The sequence below is a fragment of the Abramis brama genome, assembly GCF_963993115.1.
Source record: "Abramis brama genome assembly, chromosome: 23".
NCBI lineage: Eukaryota > Metazoa > Chordata > Actinopteri > Cypriniformes > Leuciscidae > Abramis > Abramis brama.
In genome coordinates this window covers 9,388,104-9,403,764 of record NC_139985.1, presented here as the reverse complement: position 1 = coordinate 9,403,764, position 15,661 = coordinate 9,388,104, and the positions used below count along the sequence as shown (strand labels likewise).

Sequence of the window (15,661 nt, the reverse complement as noted above, 5' to 3'; positions counted from 1 at the left end):
TTGTCGCCTCCTACTGACGTGTCTATGTAGCCTGCAGAGGTTAGGTAAACAATATTGCTACATTGAGGTAAGAAACAATGTCATCAACAATGATTTCCTAATTATTATTTTTATTTTCATAACTGTTTTGTATTTGTGCTTAGGTCTGTCATTCCGTTGACATGTTTATCGAAATGTAACTGTTACTGTAATGCAAAAAAAAAAACCTATATGTGTCCATTATGTTGTGGGAAATGTGAAGGAGTGTAACCATGTTCCATTATGTCAATGCATAACAAAAATGTACAATACTTTCTAATATTCAAATACAGTTTAAACTTTATAATAACTTTCATTAACAATACTAACCAAAATTATTACATTATGTAATGCAAAACAGATCATTAGTTCATATATATATATATTCAAATTGATAGTCATGAAACAGTGAGAAACACTATTTTTAGATGTAATATATTATTTTTGCATCAAATATAATTACATTTTAAAATATATATTAAATGCCATGCATATATAAAGGAATGCTTGTTAATGATCTCCTAATGAAAGTTAATATAAAGTGTCAACCAGAATAAGGCGGCACAACATCACATAAAAGCAAGTAAACAAAAACATAAAAACAATCAATCAGAACAAAGTTATAAAGCTCTTTCCCCAAATGGGAAAAACGTTGTCATCAACTTTGGATTCAGCGATGAGTTCAACTCAGAAGGCAAAAAGAGAGCTCTCATATATTGTACAAAAATAGCATGTGTAAAAAGGAATCAGTCATTTTCAATATCTGTCCGTCCACTGCCGACTGCCATTCTTTCCAACTTTGATAATTCAGTCCTGGTTTTTGAATTAGAGTTTATTTTCCATAAAACATCTCCAGAAGAAGTTCCTCCATGTTGACTGCTCCAATGACCGGTTTGAAGAAGAGACCAGCCACCACGTTGGCGTTGATGGATCTCAGCATGGAGAGAGCGAGGAAGAGTTTGGCGAATCTTGCACTGTCCCCGCGGTGAATCATTTTGACATATTCATTAAGTGCCTGGTTCGCCTCGCTCTGCAGGGCCTGGATGTAATGTTGACATTGCAGCCCTACAACATCTGAGAACAAGGGATGGAAAGAGACTTGTTATATCCTGTACCAGAAACACCTTAATAACATTCATTTACCCTCACTAAACAGATTCCTTTTGATTACCTGTATATTTGACTATAATTGGATAATTCTCTTTTTCTGAAACTTTGAGTCATCTATTGTCATATATTCATATTTGAATATGATTTGAACTACTGACCTAAGTCCCCGAAAGTAAAAAAAAAAAAAGTTAAATATAGGAATGCTAATAGAATTTGTATAATAATTTGGAAGCTTATAAGGATCAAAAAGAATCATTATGATTAAATTGACAATTAGATTATTTGACAAAGAATATTATTTATAGTTTGACTGGTCCTTTTAAATAATTTAACAAGTAAATATTACTTTTATTACTTTAATATAATAATGACAATAATTAATAATAGAAGTGTGCTCTTATTATTAATGGATTTTAAAAATACAAAAAACAAAGCACTGATTTTTAATATTAATATTTTTCTACTTTTGTCTATTATTAGCCTAGTTTTAAACTATGAACTGTCTTAATTCATGTATTTGTTATTTGTATTATTATTTTAATATTACTGTCTATCAGTATTATTAGGAATATTAATAATTACAGTGTGACTCATATTAAAACCAGGCAGTTAGGAAGTGCGTGTCCTAATTCAGGTGTGACAGTGCAGCATGTCTCACCTGGGTTGAACAGAATAGCCCCTTTCAAGTATGCGTACTCCTTAGTGCTTATGTCCAGTCCCCAGCATTTCCTCAGAAACATTTTAATACCCTGAACGTCGGTCAACGCCACTCCACTGTTATTACTCTGGTTGTCCTGCTTGTCCTGTCCGCTCGTTAAAATCCGCTGCAACATGCTGGGCTCCTGCGTCTCCGAAGTCTCGAAGTCGATCCTGTCCTGCGCCATGCCGAGCACCAGCAGCGGCGCCCAGCTGCTCCGCACCAGCGTGTGCTGGTCGTCCACCGGCAGCTCTCGGAAACACGGGACGTTCTTCACGAACTTCAGGGTCTTGACCAGGACCGCGGAGGCTGCTTTGCATGTGGTTTGAGGGGAACGGAGAGACACCTTCCTCTTGGATCCGCACGCACACGCGCGCATGGACACGGCGAGTCTCGGTGCCCTCGGCTGGTTCCCAAGTTGCGCAGACTGAGTGTCGTTCTTTAAAATGCTGTACAAGATGCTGTTCTGTCGTCTTTCACTGCTGCAGTGGCAGCTGCTGTCGAAGTAAGCCATCCTCCTGGTGGTGCGGGAACTCTTATGTTTCCTTGCTGAAACTATGAGGAGCTTTACGCTTGGAGATGTCCATGCACAGTTGAGGTCTCTGTGTTACCATCCACCCAAATGCAAAATAGTTTAGAGTTTTTAAAGAGCACTGGACGCCTCCCACTGTCTCTCTCTGATGCACACATAGGGGGCGCTATAGTCCCTATATATCTTGTATGATGTGTGGTTTTGCCTCATCAGGTATTGCCTAATGTACATTATGGACACCAAATGTCCTCACATGAACAGTAAAACTAATTGTGTGTGTGTGTGTGTGTGTGTGTGTGTGTGTGTGTGTGTGTGTGTGGCCACTTATATATATATATACACACACACAGCTAATCATGATTAATATCTTATTTAATCCCTTTTGACTTTTGATTTATTCATGATAATGCAAAATGATATCCATCATAACGTTATTAATTTGAGTATCTGATGTATCTAATCACAATTTAAAAAAAGCACATGGGGTCATTTAATCACTTTTCCTAAATATAAAGATACGTAATAACAATAATAGTAGTAAAAATAATTAAAATGCAATGGTACAAGAAAACGACTAGCCCGTTTTCAGACTGCATTACCAAAGTTTGCAGGCAATGTTTTGCCTGAAGGTATTTATCTATTCATTTCTGAGAACTATGGGAGGTAACAGTAGATGTTCCCTCCTAGATTGGCATCTGTCCCAGACTAGCCTTGTCTGGTTTGACAATTTTACAGTAGCTCGTGTGTGTGTGTGTGTGTGTGTGTGTGTGTGTGTGTATGTGTGTGTCCTTTACTCCAAATGTCTTGTGATAATTTATCATTTTTGTTTTGTTACTAAAGTCCAGGGTCATCTGTATTATGCACTGTTTACGGGGTTTGTCTGAGGCAGATGGGGGTGTACTGATGTCATTGCTCTCCTAAAGAAGAAAATAAAAGCATATTGATTTGCAGCCTGTATGGAAAGTCACATCAAGGCGCCACTCCTGATGCTGAATAGCCGAAGGACAAGCCATGGTGGAAGTAATGAAAGCATTAGAATATTGTGTGGTGAGACAACTCACACAATTGATCTATTTAAAAAAAAAGAAAAGAAATGTTTTTTACCATTTACATCAAGGCCAATGTCAAATAAACAGCCTTCACATCCTCCTCTAACACCTGTCCCCCTCCTCCCAATGAAGCAATACGCATGCACATGTACTCACACACAATTTTGGATCCAACTCGGCATCTGTTCAAGGTCAGCAGGTCTAACCGCCAGTTTGTGTAAATGTTCTTCGCCTACCTGTCCTCATCTGTGAAACTGGGACTGTTGAATGAAGGCTCTTAGTTATGTTCTGTTTAGTGAGTTTGAGGGCCAAAACACACGTCAACAACATCCCCAGCTTGTCTTTCAGTTACTGTAGGACGAACATCTGAGGAGTTGGTCCAGATAATGACATAATCACAAGGCTAGTGCTTACATGTCTCTGTTTAATTTTAGAATCGTCAAGGATAATATAATGATGTAAAATACTCGCACGTACTGTCTGAGCTTACAATGCGATGAGATGCTTGCGTTGATTTTTGAAAATCGTTCTCAAGTGCAGAATATAATTATTGTAATAATCTTTTACCAGCCAGAATTTCATTCTATTCGGTTTATATGTACATGGCAACAAGAGCCTCATCTTGTTCACTTGGGCAGAGTTTTCATCTGTCATGAACTGAGAGAACATTTAAACTGAACTGCCAACTGAATGTTGATCATTTGGTTGCCGTGCAAAGCTTGTTCTCTTTTAGTTTAGTGTGAATATAAACATGATTTTAAGATCATTGACCCCTAAAGTGACTAGCCTTCAACTTTTTTAGCAAACACTGATTATCAAACCAGCTTACTAATGTAAGCATTAAAGGGGCTTTCAATAAAACTTGGCTGCATATACAGTAGAGAGGCGAAAACATTTTTGAAACCAGTGCTACCTCACAAGAGAAAACAGAGAAAAAAAGCTGTTGTCTTCCCTTTTGCCAAATAGGTAGGAAACTACATTGCATCACATGTTTATGTAGGTCTTATGTGACAAATATAAAACCTTGAACTTGAAAAGTTCTTGAAAAACCACAGAGTTTGTAGTCAACGTTTCAAACTGTTTTAGGTGAAATATACACATATTACTACCGATATTCTAACAATACAAAGCGGGTTGGAAATCGATGAAGTTACAATTTAATTGTTAAATTAACAATAATAACATTCTTAAGTAGCTACCTATATGCGGAAGTGATAAAATTATAGAATGCAAATTGTTATCTGACTTTATTTTTATTTTATTTGTGTTTTTGTAATTAGACAAGAAGTCAAACTATGGAAGTTTGCTTCCATCACAGAATAAAAAAATAAAAAATAAAATAATAATGAAGGTAATTGCAATTCTTTCTCTCTCAATTCTGACTTTTTCTCAAAATTGCGAGATATAAAGTTACAATTCTGAGAAGTCTGAATATAAACATGCAATTGCAAGAAAAAAGTCTCAGTTACCTTTTTTATTCTTTATTCCGTGACTGAAACAAACTTCCATATTAAACTGATGCATCAAAACATTAGAATTTTAGAAACACTTTAAAATGCCCTTTTTCTCACACTCGTCACACTATTTATACGCAAATTGGGAAGAAAATACAGACATCACACAGTATAAAACTCTATGCAATTTAAGCTATTAGCATAGAAGCTATAAGCTTCTGCGAAGGAAAAGATTATCAAAGCATAAGTTAAATTTCAGTCTTTTTCTCACACAAAGCTATTGCGTGACTTGACTTCAGCAGACTTTGAATATAGTGCACACCTGTTTTTTATTTATTTAGTTACCCTGTTAGGAGCTTGTCAGACATGCTACTTCTAAAAATGAGTATGCAGGTTTGAAACATAATGAAACTGACTTAATATTTCATTTCACCTATATGCAGCACACCTCAAATTGAAGACTGGCCATCTGAAGTGTCCTGCTTGTGTTTGAATTTTCGATTTTATCAAAAGCCAGAGTTACTGCATTTCCAATCATGGCTCCCTTCATTGCAAGGTCATGGTCATGCTGGATGATTTGTGTGTGCGTGCGTGCATGCATGCGTGTGTCTGTGTGTGTGTGTGTGTGTGGTTGTGTGTCTGTGCCCACATTTGTGCTTGTACTTATATAGACTAATTTCATGGACTGATATCTATATGATGTTGATTAGCATTAGTGAATTTTCAGACGTTAAAACCAACAAGTTCATTATGTTGTTTATCTGCTTTTTAATTAAAAAAGTTTCAGAACTTCATTGCCACCATGTCAGCCTTATTAACAAACATAAAAACTCATTTTTTTGCATTTGAATTACAATGTCTCTAATGTCAACACAACTACATGTTCGTTGATTTCAGAATTATGTAATATTATAAATGTTTTTATTTTAATGTGTGTGTGTTGTATTTATGTATTTTCACATTAATAATTTTCAACATTATTTTTCAATTGTGAAGATGTTTTCATGGTCAGCGGTTTATGCATGCAGTCTGCACAGAAAGTAATGTTTACATAAACGTCTTTGGTAACTAAATCCAGTCTCAGCGTAAATCATCCTCCCTTTACTGACATGCATAAACATAACACAGAAACAGCCCACCAGGTTGTCATGACCCAATGAGTATAAGAATTTGGCTCAACTTCTCAACAGCAACCTTGAAGACTATGAAAAAGAAGGCCTTTACTCTACTTTCTTTATCCTTCTTCTATCGTTTTTCCTCTGTTTGCAAAACTGTAGACTTTTTTCAATACTGTTTTGTACAATTTTGTTCAATAATATAAATGAAATAATAAATGATACAACATAAACAGTGTAGCCTTGTGTCCTTTCATAGACAATGAAAAGGAAATACGGAACATCAAGTTCTTTTTTGGTGTCGGAACCAATAGCCTCGTTGGCAGCACTCCGACACATAGCCAAAGTCCCTTTAAGGCAAGTCATTTCACTTGGCAGCCATCTTTAAAACACCTCTTGGGCCTCAGGCATCTCTTTCAATAGGGAAATATCAAATTCTCCAAAGCTGCTCACCAAGCTTATGAAGATTCATATTTGAAATCAGCAATGAAATCTGACAACAATTGTCTCATAAATTTTGTTTCTAAAGTATTTTTTCCATTTCATTTCAGTATTTTTAATTTCTCCCATAGGGATTACATTTTTATTTTTTTTTACATTCCACCGCTCCAGACACGTCGGCGGGCCCGCCATCTTGCAAGGGTCAGCGTGTCGTCACTCACAGTAAGAATCAATGATGCCACAACATTGTGCTAGCCTGGAAATCCAGACCTAAATCTAAAAGATAAATGGTCTGGCGTCGACTAATGAAAATCGGCCAGCTCGAGGGGCGGCACGAAGCATGCATTCGAAAATCTCACTGCACGCAATTGGATAACACTACGACCAATCACAACAAGTTATCGCTTAGCTACCAGCGGAGCTAACTGGTAGATTAGACTCTTACCGTATCCGGTCGGCAAAAACGTCCTTCTTGCAAAGGAACGATTCGAGCGCCGTCTTCTGTTCCCCTTTTAGAGAAAAAGTCAAAATCTTTCATTGTAGCGGCCAAAGCCGCTTCAAACAAATGGTGTTCATCCATAGCCATCTTGCAATGTTTACTAATGACTTCAACGTTGCAGTGCTGTCGTCATCTCGCCTCTGGCCCGCCTATATCAGATAACCCGATGTGATTGGTGCAGCTCAGATCGAGGGGCATATTTAATGAGTATCATTACTCGACACCAGAGTAACTCGCTGAGCAAATCAACTTGTGCTCTCGCGAGAACTCTGGATTACTATGGTACTTTTAATGTTTTTACTTTTACTTTGGTAACTTTTTAATGTCGTATCAGCTGACGCCTTCGTCTTGTATTGTGTTAGTTAAGCAAAATCATCTGCTGAAGTCTATTTCATATATTGATATTAATATGCGTCTAACTGCGGTTGCAGACACTCAGTCAACTCACTCTCGAGTAGGCTACTCACGGACCCCTCCAATATGGCGGATGGCTTATGTATAGTGGCCCATTGAAACGGACGCTAATGAGGCATCTATGTATATATATATCTTACATATTAGAGACATATATATTGGTGGAATTTGATTGGTGGAATTGGTGGACGACCCCAGTTCGAAATCCCATTTCCTGATCCCATTTCCCTTTCACTGTCCCTTGCTTTCCTGGTTGATCTGCTGTCCTATCAAATAAAGGCATAAAAGCCCCCCATATATATATATAAGAAAATAACTTTTTGGGCAAATTGTTCTTGTTGCCTTGTTGTGTTAGGAGACGTTCTGTCTGTTACTATAGTAACTACCTCGAATTTCTTCCTGCAGCCTCTATGACTTTACCCATAAAGTGAAATGGCCTTGTGTCGAAGCGAGTTACAAATTGAATACTCCTTTTCTCAAGGGCTTCTGTCATTCTGTCTGAGGCTCTACAAGGTATGGGAGAGGAAATTCATTTGACACACTACTGTGCTTGCTCACCAGCGAGGGTGTGTGCGCAACAAAAGCCCTAAAAAAAAAGTACTTTTTTTTTTTGTATTAGAAACAACTGCTTTACTGATGTGAGAGCTAGAGAGTGAATGGGTTGCATGAGTGAATGCATATGAGTGGAAAAAATATTCTAAAATTAATAAAAATTTGTAATATCTATTAGAAATGAACTCTACAAAAGTATTGTTTCTCAGTAACAATAAATAAATAAAAATGTCAGCTTGTATCAAATGCACAGCTAATGAGGGCCAAAACACAATCGAGTGTCTAAGCCTACATAAAAACTATAGAGTGGTGCAGGAATGACATTCTATATGGTCAATATATGTATGTGTGTGTGTGTGTGTGTGTGTGTGTGTGTGTGTGTGTGTGTGTGTGTGTGTGTGTGTGTGTGTGTGTTTTAAATGCCTGAAATAAGGTGGTTAACACAAGCTCTATTTTAATTTTTTTTTCTATGACATAAATACATCATTAATACCACCTCGTGATTTTTTTTTTAAAGTTATCACTTGTCGTGAAAAAGTTGTTTACTAATAAGTGGCTTCAAAGGTTGTTGGGTCATCAAACGAACAGGTAAAATCATGTTAGTCCGCTTTCACATTTTTTTTTTTTTTTTTGGTAATGAAGACTGAAACAGCTTTGGTTGTGATGTTGGAGTCATGCGACCGTGGTGTAGTAATTTTTTTTAGCCTATGTTTAGCTTTTTACTTGTGGCGATTATATATAGGCTTCAAAATTCATAAAAGTTGTGTTCATTTGTGAGACATGATGAACAAAATGTGTAATAATCATGAACTTATTTTGGTCACAAAGCTTGTTATCTACAATCCCAATCCAAAAGCCAACTGGAAAACCCCTATTAGGTTTTTGTCGAGGGAAACATATGTCACCATTTCAGCACTCTATAATGTCATTTCTGAAATATTTTAAAACCATTATTCAGCAGTGAGAAGGAAAAAAATTTAAACTTTTAGAAAGGCTTTGAATAATCAAGACATTGGGGATGTTTGGTCAATGTGCAAAATGGCATGTTTGGCAAAACTAAATACACTATCACTATTACCTCATGTCAACCAACAAGCACATTTGCAGAGGAGTGATTATTTGGCCTTGTTTTGCAGCCAGAGGAACTAGTCACCTTGCAGTCCTCAATTGGACCATGATCTCATCTTTATACAGAGAAAGGTCAGGTCACCTACAGCTGAAGTAGCAATTGTGCGATGCAACAGGTCAGTGCCCGAAAGAGCACAAGCACATTAACTCAATTGCTGGAACAGAATAGAATGACGGTTTTCAAATGATCATGTCAAAGTCCAAACCTCAAACCCACTGATAAGTGGCATGAACGACCGCCCTCAAATATCAATGAACTGAAGAAATGTGTAAAGATAAGTTGGCCAAAACTCACCCAACACCTTTAGAGATAACCCGATAAAAGATTACATCACATTATTTTTAAAAATCCCATGACATCAAAATTTAAGTTTTGTGGCTTTTGTCTATGTGTGTCATGCTTTGAGGCCATAAAAGTTGCCAATGTTCACTTTTAGCATTTGCATACATATAATATTCAGTTTTCCTCTTCCAAGAAACAGACCAAAAATACTGATGACTCATTCTGCACTATGTCAATTTTTACCAATCAAATGCTTTCAAGAAAGAGAATGTCCCTCTCCCTAATAACACTTGTAACCAACTAGCAAAAACTAGTTCATAGCTCTGACGTAACTACAGCCTATTGCCTAAAAGAGTAAGCTAAAAAAGCCCTTAAATATGTCAGTGTTCATGTTTTTAAAGTAATACTTTGACACAAGAAGGAAGACTGCATAGTTCACATATAATTTGTACATGTTGGCTAACTTGTTAACCAAATTATAACATTGAATCTGTTATGTGTTGTGCTCCAGTTAGACTAATAATAATTAGGGCCTCGTATACTGGCACTTTGGCATAATGCAGTGAACATGTGAAAATGACAAGCTGTATAAATTATTCTGTGCGTTTGCTAGCCTATGCAGGAATAATGAACTCCCTTGTCAGTTTAGACAGGGTATAAATTAAGGTGGTCAGTACGGTGCCTGAGTGAGCTCAACGCGCTGTAACTGAATAGAAAAACACCCGCAAATTAAGAAAACCTCTTCATCAGTTTCACAACACATGTGTGTTCCAAATCCTCACGAAACAACCAAATACAGAAACGCACTGCAAAAGTTCACAACCCACCCAAATACAGAAGCACAGCACAGACCACAATGGAAATGTTTCCAGGGGACCCCAATAATTGACGAACCCGCCTGGGACGTGCTTATTGCTCGTGAGCATCCCTATGCCCTACTCCCTTCGAAGGGCAGACGGCAGAGCCCTTGAAGTGGGGACTTTGGAGTGAGCAGGGCACTTGTGTGCCATTATGTATGTACAGTTTGGATCACACTTGGTGAAGGGAGCAACAAAAGATAACGTAATTTCCTCTTTATTTTCACCTGGGATGTTCCCATAACAACGTAGCAGGGTGTCCATCTGCAGAAAGCTGTTATTACCAGAAATAACTTATTATTGCTGTTAATATAGGCTAACTGTTTCAAATAAATATATTTTATAGTTTTTAAAATATGCATTATATATCTGTGTCTGAGTGTCTCAACTTTAAAACTTGCCGTCTCATCTTTGGACCCTATATTACCTAGCATTTCTTATGAAACTTATTTAAACATAACATGACAACATTTGTCTAAACAAAAAAAACATACAAATCTAACATTTGTTCTAGCATTGACATCTGGTTGTGTTCTGAGTATTTGGAGCACATGTGTGTTGTGAAACTGATCTAAACTAGTTTTATACTGCAAGTATAAGTTTTCTTTAAGTGAACTTAACATCATACTTATTGTTCACTATTTATTTGTTATTTTTGCACTTTAATTACAGTATATGTGCCTATTTAGGTCATTTTTATACTTAAAATATACATTTAACTGCACTTTAAGTAGATTTGAAGTACATTTCTATGTGCACTATACTAGTGGACTACACAAAAAATCCACATACCCAGAATTAGGAGAATATCTGTTTTCTTTATAAATCAATATTTTCAAACAAATCTATTGTACTGAATGCCAAAACATATAATTGTATGTAAAATTGTGTGGAAAAAAAGTATTTAATAGGCTAGGGTACTCAATCAAAAGAGAAAACACAACGAGCCAAATCTGAATACTCAATCAAAATATTGAAAACAAGTAGGCCAAATATACTTAGACTTTTCTGTTAGTATAAGTCAATTTATTATAATTTTACTTATATTTCTGAGACGTAGCCTACATAAAAAGCACACTTGAATAAACTTCTTTTTTAAGGGGTGTTTTAAAACACAAAATGCATTCTGTATGTTAATGGGAAGATGTTGTCTGAATAGTTTATTCAACTGTGAAATAAAAATGTATTGTACTGATCTATACAAGTACTTTTTAATGCCTCTCCCTCTGGATGGAGATACAACTTCATGCAACCTCATTAAATATAAAAACAAAACATAGATCGTTGGCCTCCTTCCGTTAAATTGTCATTACCCTCAGCAAATAAATAAACTGCAGCCCTTCACTGTGTTTGTCTTGGCTGAACGATCTGCGAGGTGCAAAAGGAGCTTTAGTTTGGAGGGCAGTGACCGTGAAAAAGACCAGTAGCACCTCGGTCGCCCCCCTCCTTTACCCACAGCGATAAGAGGTCAGCACTGTCAGTCACCGCGCTTCCGAACACCACATGAGTAATGCGAGAAGAGGAGAGATAAGATGATCACAGGGATATTCAGGGAAAGATCTAAAAAGTGATAAGAACAACATGAACAACCTGGTGTACAGAACAAGGACAGTAACAATGGCAAAAAAGTCAAATATGTAGGCTATTTAAAAAATAAAAAAAGTATTCTTTTTTTATTATTATTGGGTCGAAGACGTATAAGGGTGCACAATAAAGAAAAGGAAGGAAATCTTTTTTCTTTTTCTTTTTTTTTTTTTGTCTAAAGCTACACTGTGTAATTTTTTAAGTTGATTCTTAGCAAAAAACACTTTGTTCTTTCAAAATGATATGTGCTCATTAATGTGTAATTACTGTGTAATGTGTAACTACCAACTAATCAAGTATTCTCGTAAGCGTAGAATCTGTCGTCGCTCGAATGGCGGCAGCCATGTTGTGCCTCCATCTTGAAAATACATTAGCCAAAGAGGGACATACCTGGAAATTCAAGCTTCGCCTTTCGCGTTTTTACACTCAGTGGCACCGTGACGAATGCGAGAGGGAGATTACTCGCGACTGCCGGCAGATTTTAATTAATACGGCCACCGTAGGAGTTAAAGCGTAATAGAAAGTAATATTCAGTTGGTAGTCATAAACAATTTCACCGCTAGATGGGAGAAAAACCTACACAGTGTAGCTTTAAAGCTAGTTTATATATTCCTGTTGGTTTCATAACATTGTGAAAAACTTTTATACCATTTTAAAGAAAAATTGGTTTCATGTTTTGTGTGAGTTATGTTCACTTTATTTTGATGGTCCCTTTAACACATTCTGTTGACTATAAGTAACATTGCACCTACATGTCGAAACTCTCATTAGAGTGTTTGTAGAATATTAGCAGCCTGTTAGGGTTAGAATAAGTTGACATGTACTTGCAAAGTTCCTTATAGTCAGCCGAATGTCTGTTGGAGGAGCATCACGATGAAGTGTTAGCAGATTAAGCAGACAGTCTAATGAGAGTTAGTATACATGTAGTTGCAAAGTTATAGTATTTAAAAATTCATGGTTCAATAATGGCTTGAATAAATCTGAGAAATATATATATATATTAAGCAGTTGTTCAAATAATGATTTATATATTTTAAGAATTTAACTTGTTTAATGATTTTTTTTCTTTATTATGATATCAGGTTATTTGTATCACCCTCAGTTTTTACTTTTTTGCATTTCTAACTTCACACATCAAGATATGTATTTAACATATTTCTAAATAAATTAAGTGATGGGACAAAAAAAATAGTGTCATCATTGACCTTAATAATACCATGAACTGCACAGGCCTAACAATTCACAAAAAGATTGACATCTACAGTATATAACAAAAAAACATGAAAAGCATTTTCTCCTTCCTTTTAAAAGCTGATAAGCCTATTTATTCTGTTATCCTAATGATAATATTGTTTGATCCTGTCATTTACGACCCCATCAGAAAAGACATGTTACGCAGTTTCAGGTCTTGGCACACCAGTTGTGAACCACTGCCACTGTATAGTGTAGTGGTGCTATAAATATTGCAGTGTGATAAAGATGTGAAACAGTTACTCTTTGTGCGATTGTTGGAAGTTTACCTCAGCCCTGAGACATTGAAAATGTTTCTCTGAAAGCTAGGAGCTTGAAAGCTGCCCTGATGTTTCTCTTACTCTCTCTCTATTTCTTTTTCACATACACACACGCACTTACGCACACACTGGTTTTCAGGGTCGTTCAGAAGCAGCAGTGTCTGCTGTTTCAGCCTAGCTCAAGGTCAGCACACAGGCATACAAACACAAGGTCGATCTGTTCACAGAACATAAATGAACAGATGCCAAACACACAGGTCCCTCCCTCTACCACAAACGCAACTCGGGCCGGCACCCACACGTCCACTGGCTTAAAGACCTGACCTGATGGCTTCCGTCCTTTAATGGACCATCAGGGTTAGTGCAGGGACTGCGTGGGTTGAGTGATGTGCTGTGTTTGTATGTGAGTGTGTGGACATGGGTGGAGTTGAGCAAATGGACCTGTTTTTTCCTCAGCACAACCCCGAGTGCACATTGCATGCCCTTCTTTTGGCTTTTGTGTGGCTCTTTAAAAACAATTATTATCTGATCCTTTTTCTGCTGCTCTAGGTCTCGGTTTAAGGCACTGAAAGCTTGGCCTTGGCCTTGTATTTCTAACTGAAGATGCAACAATGGAAACATAATTCACTTGATGAACTGAAAGTACAAAAACTTGTTTCACATCACCTTCAGGCAAGGGTAAACATTATTTAGACAAAAAAAGAAAGAACATAATTTAACACTTGTAGCAGACTATTATTATTCGCTCAATAATTGCAAATTGTTATTTAAATGGCACTAATGGCGCATATTGGACATGAAATAACTTTGACATGTGAAATAATAGTCAGTTTTGAAATAGAACAGTTTATTGAACCTTTATACAAAATTCAAATAAATAAATAAATTAAAAGTTTGCATATACTCTGTAAAAAAAAGTATATATATATATATATATATATATATATATATATATATATATATATATATATATCGCCTATATATATATATATATATCACAACTTTTTTCTTTTGTCAAATCAACTTAGATAATTAATGTGGTTCAGATAAGATAATATATTGAGATTCTGTTGATTAAACCAATCTCCTTGGTTTTAACTCAAAATTTTAAGGCAGCCATGGTTACTTACTTTTTTAAGTTAAACCAACAATTATTTTTTACAGGGTGTGTTTTTTGTTAAGGATCATATTATATCAAGCTTTTATGGCTCATTATCAAGGCAGACACACCACAATTTTATTCAGAGGTTCAAACTGACCAAAAATATGATGTTTAAATGGCCAAAAATAAGATGAAATTCTGATAGCCAATCTAAATCAATGATATCTTTATAAGTGCATAAATATCAGTAACAATATCAATTGTTACTCTATATCTCCCAATAATATGTCTTAGTTTTATGATCAAAGTTCTGTTGTTTTTATTGTGGGGGTCAAACATATAATGCAGTGCAATACAGTGATTATTGAATAAACGTTCCTCAAAAGCCTGATGTATCACATTTGATACTCAAGTTTTAACATGATTTTACTAAAAAAATCAAGTAAACAAAAGGTTTTTCAGCAATTTTTTTTATTATATTTATAATGAGGCCTTGGAAATTAATTTGATACGGTTGTTTTATTTGTTTTCAGAGGAGACCTGTTTGGCACTTGATAGTCAATATGATCTATATGGAAAGAGCTGTGTTAAGATATTTCTAATTTCTTCTTTTATACTCCAGACAAAAATAAATAGTATGCAGGTTTGAAAGGGTGAGTAAGAATGACAGAATTTTCATTTTGAAAATGAATTTAATTCAGTTAAACGTATGATTTCCTGAAAAACAAAAAAACAAAAAAACAAAATTATGATGAAAGACAAATATGTATAATCATGGTCTAACAAATGGTAAACTTCAATAAAGGATAAACAAGTTGTAATTTAACGTAGTCACTTATATAAGGGAAAAAAAAGAGATATTTGGGAAGTTTTTTGTTCGTTTGAGTACTGAATTATGAAAAGATTATGAGAATTAAATGAGAATTAATTAATTCACAGAAATAAAAAAAGATGATGCCTCCATATGAATACAGCATTCAGAACAGAAAAGGTCCTTGCTTTCCTCATATTTTCTCCAATCGGCCCTAATTAGTAAAAGCTAAGCAACACAAACAAACAAGACACATCACCAAGGCTATGTAAATAATTCACTCTCATTTTCTCAGTGTAAAAAACCTGTTTCGTGTGCGCATGTGAATATCTGAACAACTTCTATGTGCCTCTATATACCAGACACTTATTGGCTTAAAATTTGGGAAAATACTTATTTTGGGTCATAAATGTATTCAACAGGTACAAACCGCATCATTTCTCTTGTCATTCCAGAGCAAAAATCAATGAATCACCTAGACATGGGGCAAAACAAGCTACAGAG

The 15,661-nt window shown here is 35.9% G+C and overlaps 1 protein-coding gene across 1 annotated transcript; it reads right to left on the bottom strand.

The window, feature by feature from the left end:
- Nucleotides 1-101: 101 nt before the first annotated feature.
- On the bottom strand, nt 102-2,460 carry nr0b1 (nuclear receptor subfamily 0, group B, member 1). Its single transcript, XM_084100086.1, has 2 exons — nt 1,787-2,460; nt 102-1,092 (listed from the first exon to the last, which is right to left on the bottom strand). The coding sequence occupies exons 1-2, from the start codon at nt 2,337-2,339 to the stop codon at nt 851-853; spliced, it is 795 nt and encodes a 264-aa protein (XP_083956212.1). The 5' UTR covers nt 2,340-2,460; the 3' UTR covers nt 102-850.
- Nucleotides 2,461-15,661: the final 13,201 nt, after the last annotated feature.

Coding starts and splice junctions, on each gene's coding strand:
- nr0b1 (XM_084100086.1), bottom strand. CDS start 2,339: ATGGCTTACTTCGACAGCAGCTGCCACTGCAGCAGTGAAAGACGACAG. Junction 1,093..1,786: donor GGCTATTCTGTTCAACCCAG/GTGAGACATGCT, acceptor CCTTGTTCTCAG/ATGTTGTAGGGCTGCAATGT.